A 14,843-nucleotide genomic window follows, 5' to 3' on the forward strand; every position below is an offset into this window, starting at 1 on the left:
ACTAGGCAGAAGGGCAGGGGCAAGTGAGAAGCACGAATGGTGGGTTTCAGAAAAGGAGACACTGGGTGGCTGGAAGCTAGAATGCCTTAGAAGATCTCTTCTAGGAAGCTGAGCTTACCGGGTGGGATTTTGGATTTGTTTTATTACTAAGGGGAGGGTCATTTCTTTGAGAGGAGGTTGATAGTGACTGATGCCCCCTGGAGTTGTGTGTGTGTGTGTGTGTGTGTGTGTATAACTTGCACTACTATTATAGAAGGTGGCCATCCACCACCCCATAACATCCACCTTGCCCCCAGGGCTTGGGCTGCTGAGGAAAGGGGGACTACTGGGGCATGACTGGCCCTGTAAGTCAAGCCAAACAGAACCCCAAAATTGTCCAGAATCTCACCCTCCTGTCATCACCCCAAATCAAACCTTCTCCCCCATGCTGCTTTTCTTATACAAACTCTTCCTTGCATAAAAAAGCCTTTAATAAGACTCTTGGAAATGTCTCCCCTCCCCCAACACCCCCACCAATCCTTCACTCTCCCATTCTGCTTTAGGTGCTGAACAACATTTCTTCAAATCCCAGATCTACCCAGCTTAGCCCAGAGGCCAGATCTGGAGAAGAATCAGGTCCTTTCCCGGGTATGCGCTTCGATGGGGTTTTCAGGCCAGTACTATGGAGAAATGCCAGGCTGCAGGAGCAATAGGCGAGCCTTCCAAATGCCTCGCGGTTCCTTTAAAAAGCTGAACAGGATTTTTTTTTTTTTTTTTTTTTTTTGAGCCCTATGACTATATTAGGTGACACGAAACTGCTCATCGCTCCTGTCATCGGGGCCCCTGGCCCAATGGCAGGCTGAGTCCCCCTCCTCTGGCCTGGTCCCGCCTCTGCTGCCCCTTGTGCTCCTCACTACCTGCCGCCTGGCCACAACCCGAGCTGGAAGGCGGGTGCGCGGGCGGGCGGCGGGCACCATGCAGGGAGGCTGCCGAAGTCCGTGGGCAGCGCTGCTCTCTGCCGCCCACCTGGCGCTGTGAGGCGCGCGCTGCCACCATGTTCCCCAGCCCTGCGCTCACGCCCACGCCGTTCTCGGTCAAAGACATCCTGAACCTGGAGCAGCAGCAGCGCAGCCTGGCTGCCGGGGAGCTCTCGGCGCGCCTGGAGGCCACGCTGGCGCCCGCCTCCTGCATGCTGGCCGCCTTCAAGCCCGAGGCCTACGCGGGGCCAGAGGCCGCTGCGCCCGCCCTCCCGGAGCTCCGCGCCGAGCTGGGCCCCGCGCCCTCGCCGGCCAAGTGTGCTCCTGCCTTCCCAGGCGCCCCTGCCTTCTATCCGCGTGCCTATGGCGACCCCGACCCCGCCAAGGACCCTCGAGCTGATAAGAAAGGTGAGGAGGAAACACAAGCCCCTTCTCCCTCCTGGGGTCGCTTTTGTGTCCCAAGCCGCCGCCAAGAAATCCTGGCCTGGGTGGAGGAGACGCGAGTGCCTGGGCGGAGGGCCGAACGCAGGGGGCTCCGAGTGTGAGAAGCGAGGTCGTCGCCAGGGCCCCTGAGCCCCACGTCCAATCGGAGATTTAGAGGAAATGCTGGATTGAGATGATCAGAAAACAAGAGATAAAAGAAATATAATTTTTTTTTTTTTTTTTTTTTTTTGGCCCAACAAAGACCCAGGAGGCAGCAGACTTGCTCAACGAAGTTAGCGATCGGTTTGTGTAGAACAGAGAACGAGATATTCTCTGTACCAGGGTTTTGGGGTTTTTAAAAATCTCTTTTGGATTTAAGGGTCTTTCCAGGCTCTGCCGAAAACAGCTAAACAGAAGTTAAAATGCTGCACACCAGATAGGCTTTTGCTCACGACTGGAGAAGGGTCCAGGACCTTCTATATCCTACCCGTAACCCGGGTTTCTGGGGCTTTTTCTTCTTTGTGCCAGGACAGTGGAATCTTTGGGCACAAAGGCCTTGATTTAAAAATGAGCTACTGCGAACTCTCGGTAATCTGATTAGCAGCTTTATTGTTCCGGCACAGCTTCCCGACGCTACCGGGGTCGAGGGGTTCTCTTCTGGAAAAAGTTAGAGAATGCTGCGCGACTCAAGGCGCGAGGCAATGGAGGAGAGGACCTCGGAAGGTGGCGGGATCGCCGCACAAGCCAGCCGCGGGTCGGGGAGAGGGGAGAGGCGGGCGGGGCCGCAGAAAGGGGCATGTTGGGAAGACCTTGTCCCAAAGCTGGGTCCGCGCGAATCCGAGGTGGCAGGGTGCGCTGGGCGAAGGGCCGCGGTGAACCGAGAAGGGATCTTTCTAGCCTGGAAAGGTTTGTGTAGGAGCAGAGGGAAGGCCCGGGGACAGCTGCCGGCCGGTCAATTCAATTGACCGCTGCCAATTCGAATCCAACTCGAGGAAGGCGGGCAGGGCAAGATCCGAGGCTGCCTGGGCTCTGGACAAACCCCGTGGCGGCTGCGCGGGAGTTTTCGATCAGCAAACCAACACCTCTTCCCCTTCTGTTTCTTCGGGGTTCCATAATTTTCAGACAGTGTGACTGATCCTGGAGTGAGGCCTTGGTCTCCCTTCATCTAAATTCTCTAACCACTGTAGCCCTAATCGAATTCACCCCAGGGCATCACCCAGTTTTATTTTCTTTGCAGCCTGAAATCTTAAGTCACTGACCATCACCCTCACCAGAATGTGAACTCCCCGAGGGCACGGACCTCGCTTGTGTTATGTTCTCCAGTGCCTAGAGCCATGCTTGGCATATAGTAAGCATTCAACAAACGCTAACTGGCTGTAGGTCGGAAACCGAGCTGTCCGTAGCGCCCAGTGCACTGGGCAGAGCGAGCCGCAGCCCAGCTGGGCGCTCCGGACAGCACGGCGTGGCACCCACTAGGGCTAATTCCCCGGCAGGCGCTCCGCGGATCGGGCCGCTCTGACCTGACCGAGCATCCCTCTGCCCCTCTGTTTCCCCGCAGAGCTGTGCTCACTGCAGAAGGCCGTGGAGCTGGAGAAGCCGGAGGCAGACGGCGCGGAGCGACCCCGGGCGCGACGGCGGAGGAAGCCGCGCGTGCTCTTCTCGCAGGCGCAGGTCTACGAGCTAGAGCGGCGCTTCAAGCAGCAGCGGTACCTGTCGGCGCCCGAGCGCGACCAGCTGGCCAGCGTGCTGAAGCTCACGTCCACGCAGGTCAAGATCTGGTTCCAGAACCGGCGCTACAAGTGCAAGCGGCAGCGGCAGGACCAGACTCTGGAGCTGGTGGGGCTGCCCCCCCCGCCGCCGCCGCCGGCCCGCAGGATCGCGGTGCCAGTGCTCGTGCGCGACGGCAAGCCCTGCCTAGGGGACTCGGCGCCCTACGCGCCAGCGTACGGTGTGGGCCTCAACGCCTATGGCTACAACGCCTACCCCGCCTACCCGGGTTATGGCAGCGCGGCCTGCAACCCTGGCTACAGCTGCGCCGCTGCTTACCCAGCCGGGCCGCCCCCGGCGCAGTCGGCTACGGCCGCCACCAACAACAACTTCGTGAACTTTGGCGTCGGGGACTTGAACGCGGTGCAGAGCCCCGGGATCCCGCAGGGCAACTCAGGAGTGTCCACGCTGCACGGTATCCGAGCCTGGTAGGGAAGGGCCCTACCTGGGGCGCCCCGACCGATCCCAGCTCTAGAGAGGGACACTAAGTCTCGGGGGAGGGAGGACCCCTGACGTGTCTCCACGTCCCTTGGATTTCACATTCACTCCCGCAGGGGCCTCGGAGCTTTTTCCGTCCCCGGCGCCTTTGTCCCCAAGCGCGGGAGAGTTTGTGGCCGCGTTTACAGAGCTTGCGGCGATTGATCTCGCAGTCTGGTGCCTTAGCCGTCGCCCCCAGAGTGCCCTCCAAACGCCCACGGGCACCCCCAACCGGCTGAACATGGGCCGTTGGGACTGGGAGCCCGGGTGCAGCTTTCTTCGAGCCTGGGCCCGGCGCCCGGGCCCTTGCCGCCTTACCGCCGCCCACCCACCCTATTTATGTTTTTACCTGTTGCTGTAAGAAATGGGAATCCCCTTCTCATTAAAGAGAGTGCGCTGATGCCGCATGTGTCTTCTTTCAGCTTGCCGCGCTTCAGAAACTGCATTTTAGAAAGCAGAGCCGGGCTGCCCAGCTGATCTTGAGTTGCAGGTACAGGCATTCACTGAGCAAATTGATAATAATAATAAACTCGTCCTGGGTTCTTTGTTAGATACTGCCTGGCATTGTCTCTCATAATCTTCAATAACGCCCTAAAAAGAGGCCCTGTTTTAAAGTTTAGCAGACTGAGGCCTGGAGAGGTTTGATGGCCTGTCCCTGAGCAAACAGCCAGGAGTGGTAGAACAGAGGTCTCACTTCACAGACAGAGGGCACTTGCCTGGAGCTCCTCAATCTTGCTTCCTTGAACCCTAGCACATGTCAGGCACAGTTGAGGTGCTGGGCATTACATGGAGAGCAAAGGGACCTGGGTCCTCTGCAGTTGGAGCACACAAGACTTCATCCTGCTTAAAAGAACATTTTACTCCATTTTACAGGTGGAAAAACCTAGAACCAAAGCTCTTATCAAGCTTCCCAGAATTCCCCGGCCCAGCCAGGAAGAGGGCCTGGGGTCCTGTGGCCCCAGCCTCACCAGCAGTGGGCTCCGCGGAGAGGTGGCTTGCCGGTTGCCCCGCGAGCTGTGGCTGGGCTGTAAGAATTCACATGGTCAGGGAACCTCCCACCCAAACCTGATGGCTGTCCTCTCCTCTCCGCATTTAACGAATTTTGCCATAGTCTTGATCAACAAATGCAACTGTTCAGGCTTTACAGATGAGAAAACAGGCTCGAGGAAATTAAGCTAAAAACCTCCTTGCTGTGAGACTTGCTCGCTGCACACCCCGGTCTGTAAAATGAGGATAACGAGAATATCTTCCGCTGAGCCCAGGTCCCACCAGTCCACAGGGGCTCCGACCTGACCTCTGACTCCTCTATCCCCAGCGTCCAGGGCCGGGAGGAACTAACTGCGCTTCTTTAAAAGGGATGAAAGCAGGAGGGAGTGGGAGCTTTCAGTTCCTGTGGAATACAGGTTTTTTTGAGATTTTCCCCAGCAAGTGCTGGGCTGGCCTTGTGGGGTTTAAGCCATTTGGCCTAGGGCTCCTGGTCGTAGCCAAAACATTGATTGTGGCGTTCAGAGACCAAACGAGACTTAAAGTGCCGTAATAGCCAGGAAGAGTCGTCAAGCCAGGCCTGGTGCAACCAGGAGCCCTCCTGCTGCCGCGCCGGGGCCCATGCGGCTTTGCCAGTGCCTGTCTGGTCGTCTCTTTGGGTAAGTGCTGCCCACAGGCTCACCACACTGCCGGTGGAAGAGGGGAAGATGCCAGGAGGTTCCACCACTTGCCGGAGCCTAGCAAGGTGCTGAGCTAGACGTCACCGGGAGCACGCAATCAACCATCGCAGGGTTATGCACTCGGGCTCCATGAAGGAGAGGAAAGGGCTGAGCTCAGGGCTTGACTCTGGGCCCCAGGATTTATTCCCTTTGCTGTAAGGTCCAAGCCCAGCTGGTGAGCGCCCCGGGGAGGATGTGTTCAGTTCAGTCTCAGCATTCCATGTTCTGGGCTTATGACCCTGCTTCCAGCCTTTACCTCCAGCGCACTCAGCGCTCCCTATCCCTCTTGGTGATTCGCGCCTTCATCCCCTCTCACAGAGGGGTACATTGCGGCTCCACCAGGCCATCAGACCAGCTCTGAAAACAGAAGGCGCTCTCCTACCATGCATCCCTGGCCTGCAGGCGGCCTAACTCATACACCTGAGGAACTCCTTCTATCTGGAGCTCACCCACCTTCCCCGCTGTTAATCAGAACAGCGTATTAGCCCACAGCCCCCTGGGGTCCTGCATATCCGTTGGCCTTTTTCATCTTATACACATCCACAGTAACATTAGAGAAAGTATTTCTTTTTTTTTTTTTTAAGATGTTATTTATTTGTTTGACAGAGAGAGACACAGCGAGAGAGGGAACACAAGCAGGGGGAGTGGGAGAGGGAGAAGCAGGCTTCCTGCGGAGCAGGGAGCCTGACGTGGGACTCGATCCCAGGACCCTGGGATCGTGACCTGAGCCAAAGGCAGACGCTTAACGACTGAGCCACCCAGGCGCCCCTAGAGAAAGTATTTCTTTCACTTAACATACCACAAGGATTTTTTCTTTTTTTTAATTAATTATTTAAGTAAACTCTATCCCCAGCGTGGGGCTTGAACTCACAGAGGGAGATCAAGAGCCGCATGCTCTACTGACTGAGCCAGCCTGCTGACCGCCTACCCCCCCCCCCGCCCCACCAGGACTTTTCTATGATGACTCTTTCTCTGTCATGTCCCTTCAGGGACCAGCTGAGTGACCCCAATGTCTCTCACAAATGGATAACAATGGCTGGCTGGCATCGGGCTCACCAACTGCGGGGACTCCAGGCTAAATGCTTTATAGGAGTTCTCTAATCCATCTTAATTTGCAAACCATGAAACTGAGAACCGGAGGTAATGGTCAAGGTCATACATTCCCCTAGTGTGGAGCTGGGAAACCCATCAGGCTTTACCAAAGGGCAGAGCGGGTGGCGTGTTGAAGAAGCGAGAGCCTTCCACGTTGCCTTGCTCTCCGAAAGATGCAGCGGGACCCTACTTCTGGCCATGGCACAGAGCCTACCCCTCTCTCTCACCAGTAGGGTGAGGGTGTCAGGCTTCATATTCAGGCTCATTATAGGGCAAACTGGTGCGTGGAGCTTTGGGAAGCCTCACTGCACGGACTGCTCTCCCTGGCGGGGGGTGTCGGATCCGAGAGCCAGGGGGCAGGGGACGGCAGGGTCAAAAGTACCCCAAACTAACAATGCCTGCGTTTACACAGCGATCCTTTCCCAAGTTAAATCGGTAGTGTTTGGTTTTCAATTATTACGTAAAGGATGGGCGCAGTGAGAAAATTCAAACAGGACAGAAAAGTAAGAAATAGATGACAAGTGCGGGCCGCCTCCGAGGTGTCAAAGAGTGCAGAATTGGGGTGATGCAGGCTGGCCCCGCATTCCCGGAACGCCAGGGGAAGCACATAGGGTACTAGTTATATTTAATTTAAAAAAAAAAATCAAACAAGGACGCCACGGTTAAAAAACAATGAGAGATAGACCATGATATTAAATAGAAAAAAAGCTGGCTTCCCGGGCTGGGGTGGAGTGGTTCCCGCAGCGCGGCGCCACCCTGTGCAGGCTGGCGGAGGGGAGACCTGGCTGGGCATCCCCCCAGTCCCTCATCCCGCGAAAGAGAGGCCAGGACACCTCGTCCCTCCCAGTCAGCCCCTGCTCTGGCGCGGATGTCCTCTCGCCTCCTTGCATTATTCCCAGCCAGCAGATAAAGCTTTTGCCAAATCAGAATAGCTCTCATCTTCTTATTTTGTATAGATACCCCTTAAATCAAGGCTATGTTGTGTATCTCAATACCTGTGTTTTGTTTTTGTTTTTTAAGATTTTTATTTATTTGTTTGCCAGAGAGAGAGCGCTCCAGAGTACAGGCAGGGGGAGTGGCAGGCAGAGGGAGAAGCAGGCTCCCCGCTGAGCAGCGAGCCCCATGCGAACTTAATCCCAGAACCAGGAGATCATGACCTGAGCCTAAGGCAGTCACTTAACCAAATGAGCCACCCAGGCGTCCCTCAATACCTGTGTTTATCTTATTTTATTTTTAAAGATTTTATTTATTTGACAGAGCGAGAGAGGGAACACAAGCAGGGGGAGTGGGAGAAGGAGAAGCAGGCTTCCCGCTGAGCAGGGAGCCCGATGCGGGGCTTGATCCCAGAATCCTCGGATCATGACCCCAGCGGAAAGCAGACGCTTAATGACTGAGCCACCCAGGCGCCCCAATAGCTGTGTTTAAAAGAACGCACAGAACCATTAGGGCTCGCAGCAGACCCGTGAACTTTACAGCAGCCAGGAACTCTGCTCTGCTCCTTGGAAAGCATGCCCTTCCTGAGCCGAGCCCCTCACGTCCTCTGGTTCTCCGGTTCTCCGGCCCATGCCCCTGTGTGGGAGGCGCAGTCCCCAGGTCTTGCCTACTTGCTCCTTACACTGGGCTCCTGGAAAAGGGAGCCTATGGCTTGGATTTCATTTAGTTATCACCACGGGAGCTTATCGAATGTCAGGCACTGTCCTGAGCTCTTTACAAAGTGAACCCATCTAATCCTCTTTCACACCTCTGAGTTCTACTGAGGAAATAGATGAAGACTCAATCTTAGGTTCAAAAAAGAGGAGTAGGGGCGCCTGGGTGGCTCAGTCAGTTAAGCGTCTGCCTTCAGCTCAGGTCATGATCTCAGGGTCCTGGGATGGAGCCCCACATCAGGCTCCTTGCTCCGTGGCGACTCTGCTTCTCCCTCTCCCTCTGTGAGCTCTCTCGATCTCACTCTCTCTCTCAAATAAATAAAAATCTTAAAATTAAAAAAACAAAACAAAACAAAAAAGAGGAGTAACTCCCCCAAGGTCTCACAGCTGATCAGTGCCAGAGCTTGGTTAAAAACCTAGGCAGGCTGGCTCTGAAGCCTGAGCGCCCAGTGCCATCCCATCCCTGGTTCAAAGAGTAGGCACCAAAAAGTGTTTGTCAATTGATTAAAGAGTACAGTAATAATATTAGCTAACAATTCTTTGAAGGCTTTTATGTGCCAAGCATGACAAACCTATGAGATAGGCACAATTATTCTTCACTTTGGGCAGAAAAGGAAACGGGCACAGAGAGATGTGACCCACCCAAGATCTCACAGTGGGGGAGGCATAGCAGCTGGGATTTCAGGGGGCCAATTGGCCCCCCCCCCCACTCTGCTGCATCTCAGGAGACCTTACTGCAGAACAGGGTGGAAAATGAACACCCCTCACAGGCTGGTCACCCAGAGCCACTACAGGTTCCCTACCCTGTCCCAACTCACAGCTGCACAGGATAACAACACAGATTATTGCCTAACATCTGTTCGTGCTTGCTTTGTGCCAGGCCTAGGGCTAAGTGCTAAACCTGCAAATCTCATTCTGTTGTTTCCCAAGGAGGAAATTGAAACCCGAAGAGGTTAAGGACATTGCCTAACTAAGGCCCCTCTGGCAGTGTGGACCGGGGAGGCTGTACTTGAATCAGATGATGCTTGTAGAGCCCTGGCTTTGAACCATTCTCAGCAGTTCTCCAACTTGCCTAAAGGCACACGCTGCTGGAGGCTGGGGCAAACCCAGCCTGCCCTGTCTCCCTTGAATTGGACTCCCAGGGACGGGGGCCTAGAAAACCGCATGTATAACCAGGTGATTCTCATCATCTGGCAAGTTGCAGAACCGAAACTCACAGAGGCCCCAGACCCTTCAGGCTCCAGCTCTTGAGGGCCTGGGAGAAAGTGGAGTCAGATTTCCTCTCTCTAGGCCCTGCTCTTCCATCTCAGGGTCTCTGTGTGTTTGCTGTGATACAGTGACTACAGCACAAGCCAAGCAGTCTTGGGGATCCTGGGAGCAGGAAAGAGGGCAGAAAGGTAAAACCGAGGGGGTAGAGGTTGGGAGAGGTACTCTGGGACACACCTGTCTGGGTGAAGACCACAAAGCCATGCCTGTGGGTTACACACCGCAGTGCTTGCCAGTATGGCAAGAGGAGAGAAGAGAAATTTGGGGGGACTATTCAGAAACAGTCCATCTGTTCTGTCCGGATTCTAAGCTCCACCTTGAGGGCCCACAGGAAGGGGAATCAGGGGAAACCAGCCTCAATAGGGGTTTAAAGTGTGCCAGGCTTTCCGCCAGCCCTCTGTCTGTGTGAGGCCACCAAAGCCCCACAACTAATTGATCCTCATGGGCTCCATTTTACAGGTGAAGAAAGTGAGACTTTAAAAGGTTTTGTGAGTTGTCCTGTCCCAATAGTTAGGGAGTAACCAAGCTGAGTTCTAACACCAAACCCTCTTGTTTCCAGTACCCTCTCAACCCATCCCCACCCCACCCAAACTCCAGCTTACAGAAATCTCAATTGCAGCATTGACTCACATTAACTCCACCCCATCCCAAACTGGTTTCCTCTGTCCTCAACTTTTTAAAGATTTTTTTTTTTTTTTTTTTTTTTTTTAATTCATGAGAGACAGAGTGAGAGAGAAAGGCAGAGGGAGAAGCAGGCTCCCAAGGAGCAGGGAGCCCGATGCGGGACTCGATCCCAGGACCCTGAGATCATGACCTGAGCCGAAGGCAGACGCTTAACCATCTGAGCCACCCAGGCGCCCTGTCCTCAACTTTTTAGAGGAGGTCTTTTATAAAAGCTGCTATATAGAAAGAAGTTCTCATTTTCAATGAATGCAACAGTTATCATTCATTACTATTCTTCTGTGGCCCTTTATAAATTCTTGTGCAGTTGCAACAATAGGAAACATATCTTGCTGATGACCTTAGTTTAGCTCTCTCCTTACAAATTAAAAATAGTTCCCCCTTTTCTCGAACTCCACTCAAATATGATGCTCAGTTACCACCAAATTTGTCGTCACTGGTGGTTATTTGACTTATTTCCATGATCCAGATTTCCTAGCCACCTAGCTAAGCATCTCAAGAACCACCTGGAAAGACTTGAAGTTTAAAACATATAAATAAAGAAATGACAGTTTAGGGACCCTGGGTGGATCAGTCCGTTAAGTGTCTGCCTTTGGCTCAGGTCATGATCCCAGGGTCCTGGGATCAAGTTCCACATTGGGTTCCTTGCTCAGCCGGGAGACTGCTTCTCCCTTGCCTGCCTGCTCTGCCCGTCGCTCCCCCTGCTTGTGCTCATTCTCTCTCTCTCTCTGACAAATAAATCAATAAAATCTGGAAAAAAAAAAAAAGAAATGACAGTTTAAAAGGTCCCTAAGTATATACAGATTCAGTGTAATCCCAATCAAAATGCTAGCAGTGCATATGTGTATAGTGTAGCTTGACAAGCTGATTAGAAAACTCATGTGGAATTGTAAAGAAAATCCAAGATATTCTTCAATAAGGAAAACAAGGTAGGGAGGATCTTTCCCTATAACAGGGCTTTTAAAGCTATGGTAGTTAACCCAGTGTGGTATTGGCACAAGGGCAGACAAACTAATGGAACAGAAGAGGGTCCCTAGAATCAGATCTGTCCATACATGATTCATAGCACAGTTATTTTTGAAGATTATTAAGTAAAGGGTGGACTTTTCTATAAAATGCTGCTTCATGAAACAAAAAAAACAAATGAAATTAGACCCCTACCTCACACCATTCACAAAAATTAAATCAGGGTTAATATGAAAAGCAAACCTATATAACATTTAGAAGACAATATAGGAAAATATTTTATGACCTTATGATAGGAAAAGATTACTTAAATATGACACCAAAAAGCATAAACTTAAAGGAAAAGATTGTCTACATTAGATATTTGCAAGCATGTAGCCAACAAAACATGAGTATGCAGAATATATGATGAAATCCTAAAATTCTTCCTCAACATTGTACTCCAGGCCTCTCTGGCTTCCTTGCTGTTTGTCACACAAACCTGGCACATACTTGTGCCTCAGGGCCCTTACATTGGCTGTTCTCTTTGCTTGGAATGACATTCTCCCAGATATTTTCCTGGCTAATGCCTCATCTGTTTTGGGTTTTTTTGTTTTGTTTGCTTTTAAAGATTTTATTTATTTATTTGATAGAGAGAGAGAGACAAGCTGGGGGAGTGGCAGGCAGAGGGAGAAGCAGGCTCCCTGATGAGCTCTCTGATGAGCAAGGAGCCCACCTTGGGACTCCATCCTAGGACCCTGGGATCATGACCTGAGCCGAAGGCAGACGCTTAACACCCAGGTGTCCCGCCTCTTCTGTTTTAAGTCTTTACTCAAATGTCCTTATCATGAGGCTGACCCTGACTGCTCTATTTAAAATTGCACCCCCAGGGACAAACAAAAGGTCATGACGAGGTGCTATAATTCACCCACGAGACTGGCAAAAATTAGCCATGAGTACCAGAAATTGGGAGAGTAAGCATCAATGGGAATCATTCCTCTGGAAGAGGTGTGACCAAGCAGAAAGCCTTTAGAAGACAGTTTGGCACAACTTAGTAAAGTTGAATATGAGCCCACCCTAGAACCAGTAATTCTATTTCTAGGCACATATCCCCGGGATATTCTTATATATGTGCACCTGGAGACATATGTAATTATATAATTAAGTTCAAAATAGACTTGTGTGTAATAGTATGGACTAGAAGCAACCTAAATGCTTATCAATAGTTGGATGGATAAATAAAATGTAGGAGATTGACACAGTGGAATATTATACAACAGTAAAAAATGAAGGTACCACACTTGTCAACATGAATCAATCTCAAAGATGAATCAATGCTCAAAGGTGAACAAAAGAAGGAAGTCATTGAAGAATACAGACAATGAGATTCCATTTACATAAAGGTGAAAATGGGCAAAACAAATGATGTATTAGTTAGGATGTGTACCTAGATGTCAAAACTTATAAAGAAAATCAAGTGTGGGGCACCTGCGAAGCTCAGTCGGTTGAGCCTCCAACCCCCAGTTCCAGTTCAGGTTGTGATCTCATGGGTTGGGAGATAGAGCCCGACCCAGCAGGGTCCACCCTCAGCAGGGAGTCTGCTTGAAGATTCTTGCCCTCTGCCTCTCCCCGCCACTTGCATGTGTATGTGCATGCTGTCTCTCTCTTTCAAATAAAGAAATCGTAAAAAAAAAAGAAAAGAAAAGAAAAGCAAGTGAATGATTAACCCAAAATTCAGATAGTGGTTGCCTCTGGGGGAGAGAAAGAGGAATGCAAATAGGGGGAGCTTTCAGTGGGGGCTGTGAAGTATTCTTGGTCTGGGTGATGGGTACTCATGATTTCATTTTATTATTCCTTAAACTATACATATATATGCTCTTTATTTTCATTTTATTATTATTTAACTTTTCAATTGAGATATGACTTACAGTGAAGCACATAAATCTTAAATGGTCAATTAAATTTTGCAAATTATAATATTCCTTTGTGTATGTATGTATATAAAATACTATATTTGACAATTTTAAAGTGCACCCCCAAAATCAATCATGGTGTCCAGAATTTCAGCACTTAGCCTTAGAATTAGGGGGCTCTGCCCAAGATATATTTCCAAGTGAAAGAAAGCAAGATGAGCGAAGCCTGGGTGGCTCAGTTGGTTAAGCGCCTGCCTTTAGCTCAGGTCATGATCTCAGGGTCCTGGGATCGAGCCCCGCATCTGGCTCCCTGCTCAGCAGAAGCCTGCTTCTCCCTCTGCCTGCCACTCCCCCTGCTTGTGCACTCTCTCTATCTCTCTGACAAATAAATAAAATCTTTAAAAAAGAAAGAAAGAAAGATGATAACTGTGCTTCCAGGAGGATCTCAAGTATGTAAAAAATAGTATATACTTATTATTTTATATTACATACTATCATATATATTATTTCATATTATCTAATGATCACTGTTTTCCAGCTGTCAAATGTTATTTAGTCTGCTGTGCACTGAGCACTTTAGAGTCGTATGCCCATTCAGGCCTCCAGACAGTTCTGTGAAATGAATCCAGGTACTATTTCAACAGAAGAGACAGAGCTGAAGTGAATTAAGCAAGTCACTCAGCTCATAGGCTACCACCCTCCCCCCTCCATCACAACAAACCAGGGCGGGCAGTAGGGGGGGAGTGGGAAGGGAAGGGAATACACCAATATGTGCCTGGCCAGGGGTAATCTCAAATTTTATACCCGGAGGGCTTCCTTAGGACCTCAAATAATTCAAGCCTGGTTTGCAATAGGATTAAATGGAAAGTACCATTCATGTATCCAGTTTTACACTTAAAGGGAAATGATTATTTTTGGTATTGTTCTACCTCAAAAGCATAGGATTCAAATTTATATACAATGTAAGACACAAACTCTGATTTCTCTATATTCTAAGTCTACTACAATGAGCATCAGAAACAAAACCAAAGTTTAAAAATGTAAGTAGGGAGAGAGACAGCAGTATGTGGAGGCCCTTTCACCAAGAGGCCTGGAAACTATGAGCTAGAGATCAAAGCCAGACAGAGAAACCATGGCATTATCCCTCCCAGAAATGACGTGCTTTGACTCATGGTCTCCATTGTTACAGCAGAAGTTCCATGAGGGTAGGGGGTTTGGAATTCTCAGTGTCTGGAACAGTTCCTCACATAACGTGGACTACAAATTGAGCACTAAGTGCTTTTACATTCATTCTCAGTTTCCTAAACTTGACCTTCATGCTGAGACGCCCAGCCCCCCTCCCCCCTAGGAATTCTGATTCAGCCCCACTTCTAGGATAAGGCCCCGGAAATCAGGCTGATCTCAGTGTTCCAGCAAACTGTTCATGGTCTGTGATGAAACCTGAAGAATATCTGGGGGTGTGAGTCTTACTTCCAAGGACTTCAGCCTTAATTCTCCTGGAGTCAGGAGATGCCCAGCCTTGGGAGTGTCTAAAAGAAAGTCTTAGGGGCACCTGCACCCTAATATTTATAGCAGCAATGTCCACAATAGCCAAACTATGGAAAGAGCCCAGATGTCCATCAACAGACGAATGGATAAAAAAGATGTGATATATATATACAATGGAATACTACGCAGCCATCAAAAAAATGAAATCTTGCCATTTGCAATGATGTGGATGGAATTAGAGGGTATTATGCTAAGTGAAATAAGTCAGTCAGAGAAACAATTATCATATGATCTCACTCATATGTGGAATTTAAGAAACAAAACAGGGGATCATAGGGGAAGGGAGGGACAAATAAAACAAGATGAAATCAGAGAGGGAGACAAACCATAAGAGACCCTTAATCATAGGAAACAAACTAAGGGTTGCTGGAGGGGAGAGGGGTGGGGGGATGGGGTAATTGGGTGATGGACATTAAGGAGGGCACA

General features: G+C 50.4%; 1 protein-coding gene across 1 annotated transcript; it reads left to right on the top strand.

Moving 5' to 3' along the window:
* The first annotated feature begins 862 nt into the window (after positions 1-862).
* On the top strand, positions 863-3,994 carry NKX2-5 (NK2 homeobox 5). The gene is made up of 2 exons (XM_021698434.1): positions 863-1,364; positions 2,938-3,994. The coding sequence occupies exons 1-2, from the start codon at positions 1,034-1,036 to the stop codon at positions 3,576-3,578; spliced, it is 972 nt and encodes a 323-aa protein (XP_021554109.1). The 5' UTR covers positions 863-1,033; the 3' UTR covers positions 3,579-3,994.
* The last annotated feature ends 10,849 nt before the right edge of the window (positions 3,995-14,843 follow it).

This window comes from Neomonachus schauinslandi, chromosome 7 (assembly GCF_002201575.2).
Source record: "Neomonachus schauinslandi chromosome 7, ASM220157v2, whole genome shotgun sequence".
Taxonomy (NCBI): domain Eukaryota; kingdom Metazoa; phylum Chordata; class Mammalia; order Carnivora; family Phocidae; genus Neomonachus; species Neomonachus schauinslandi.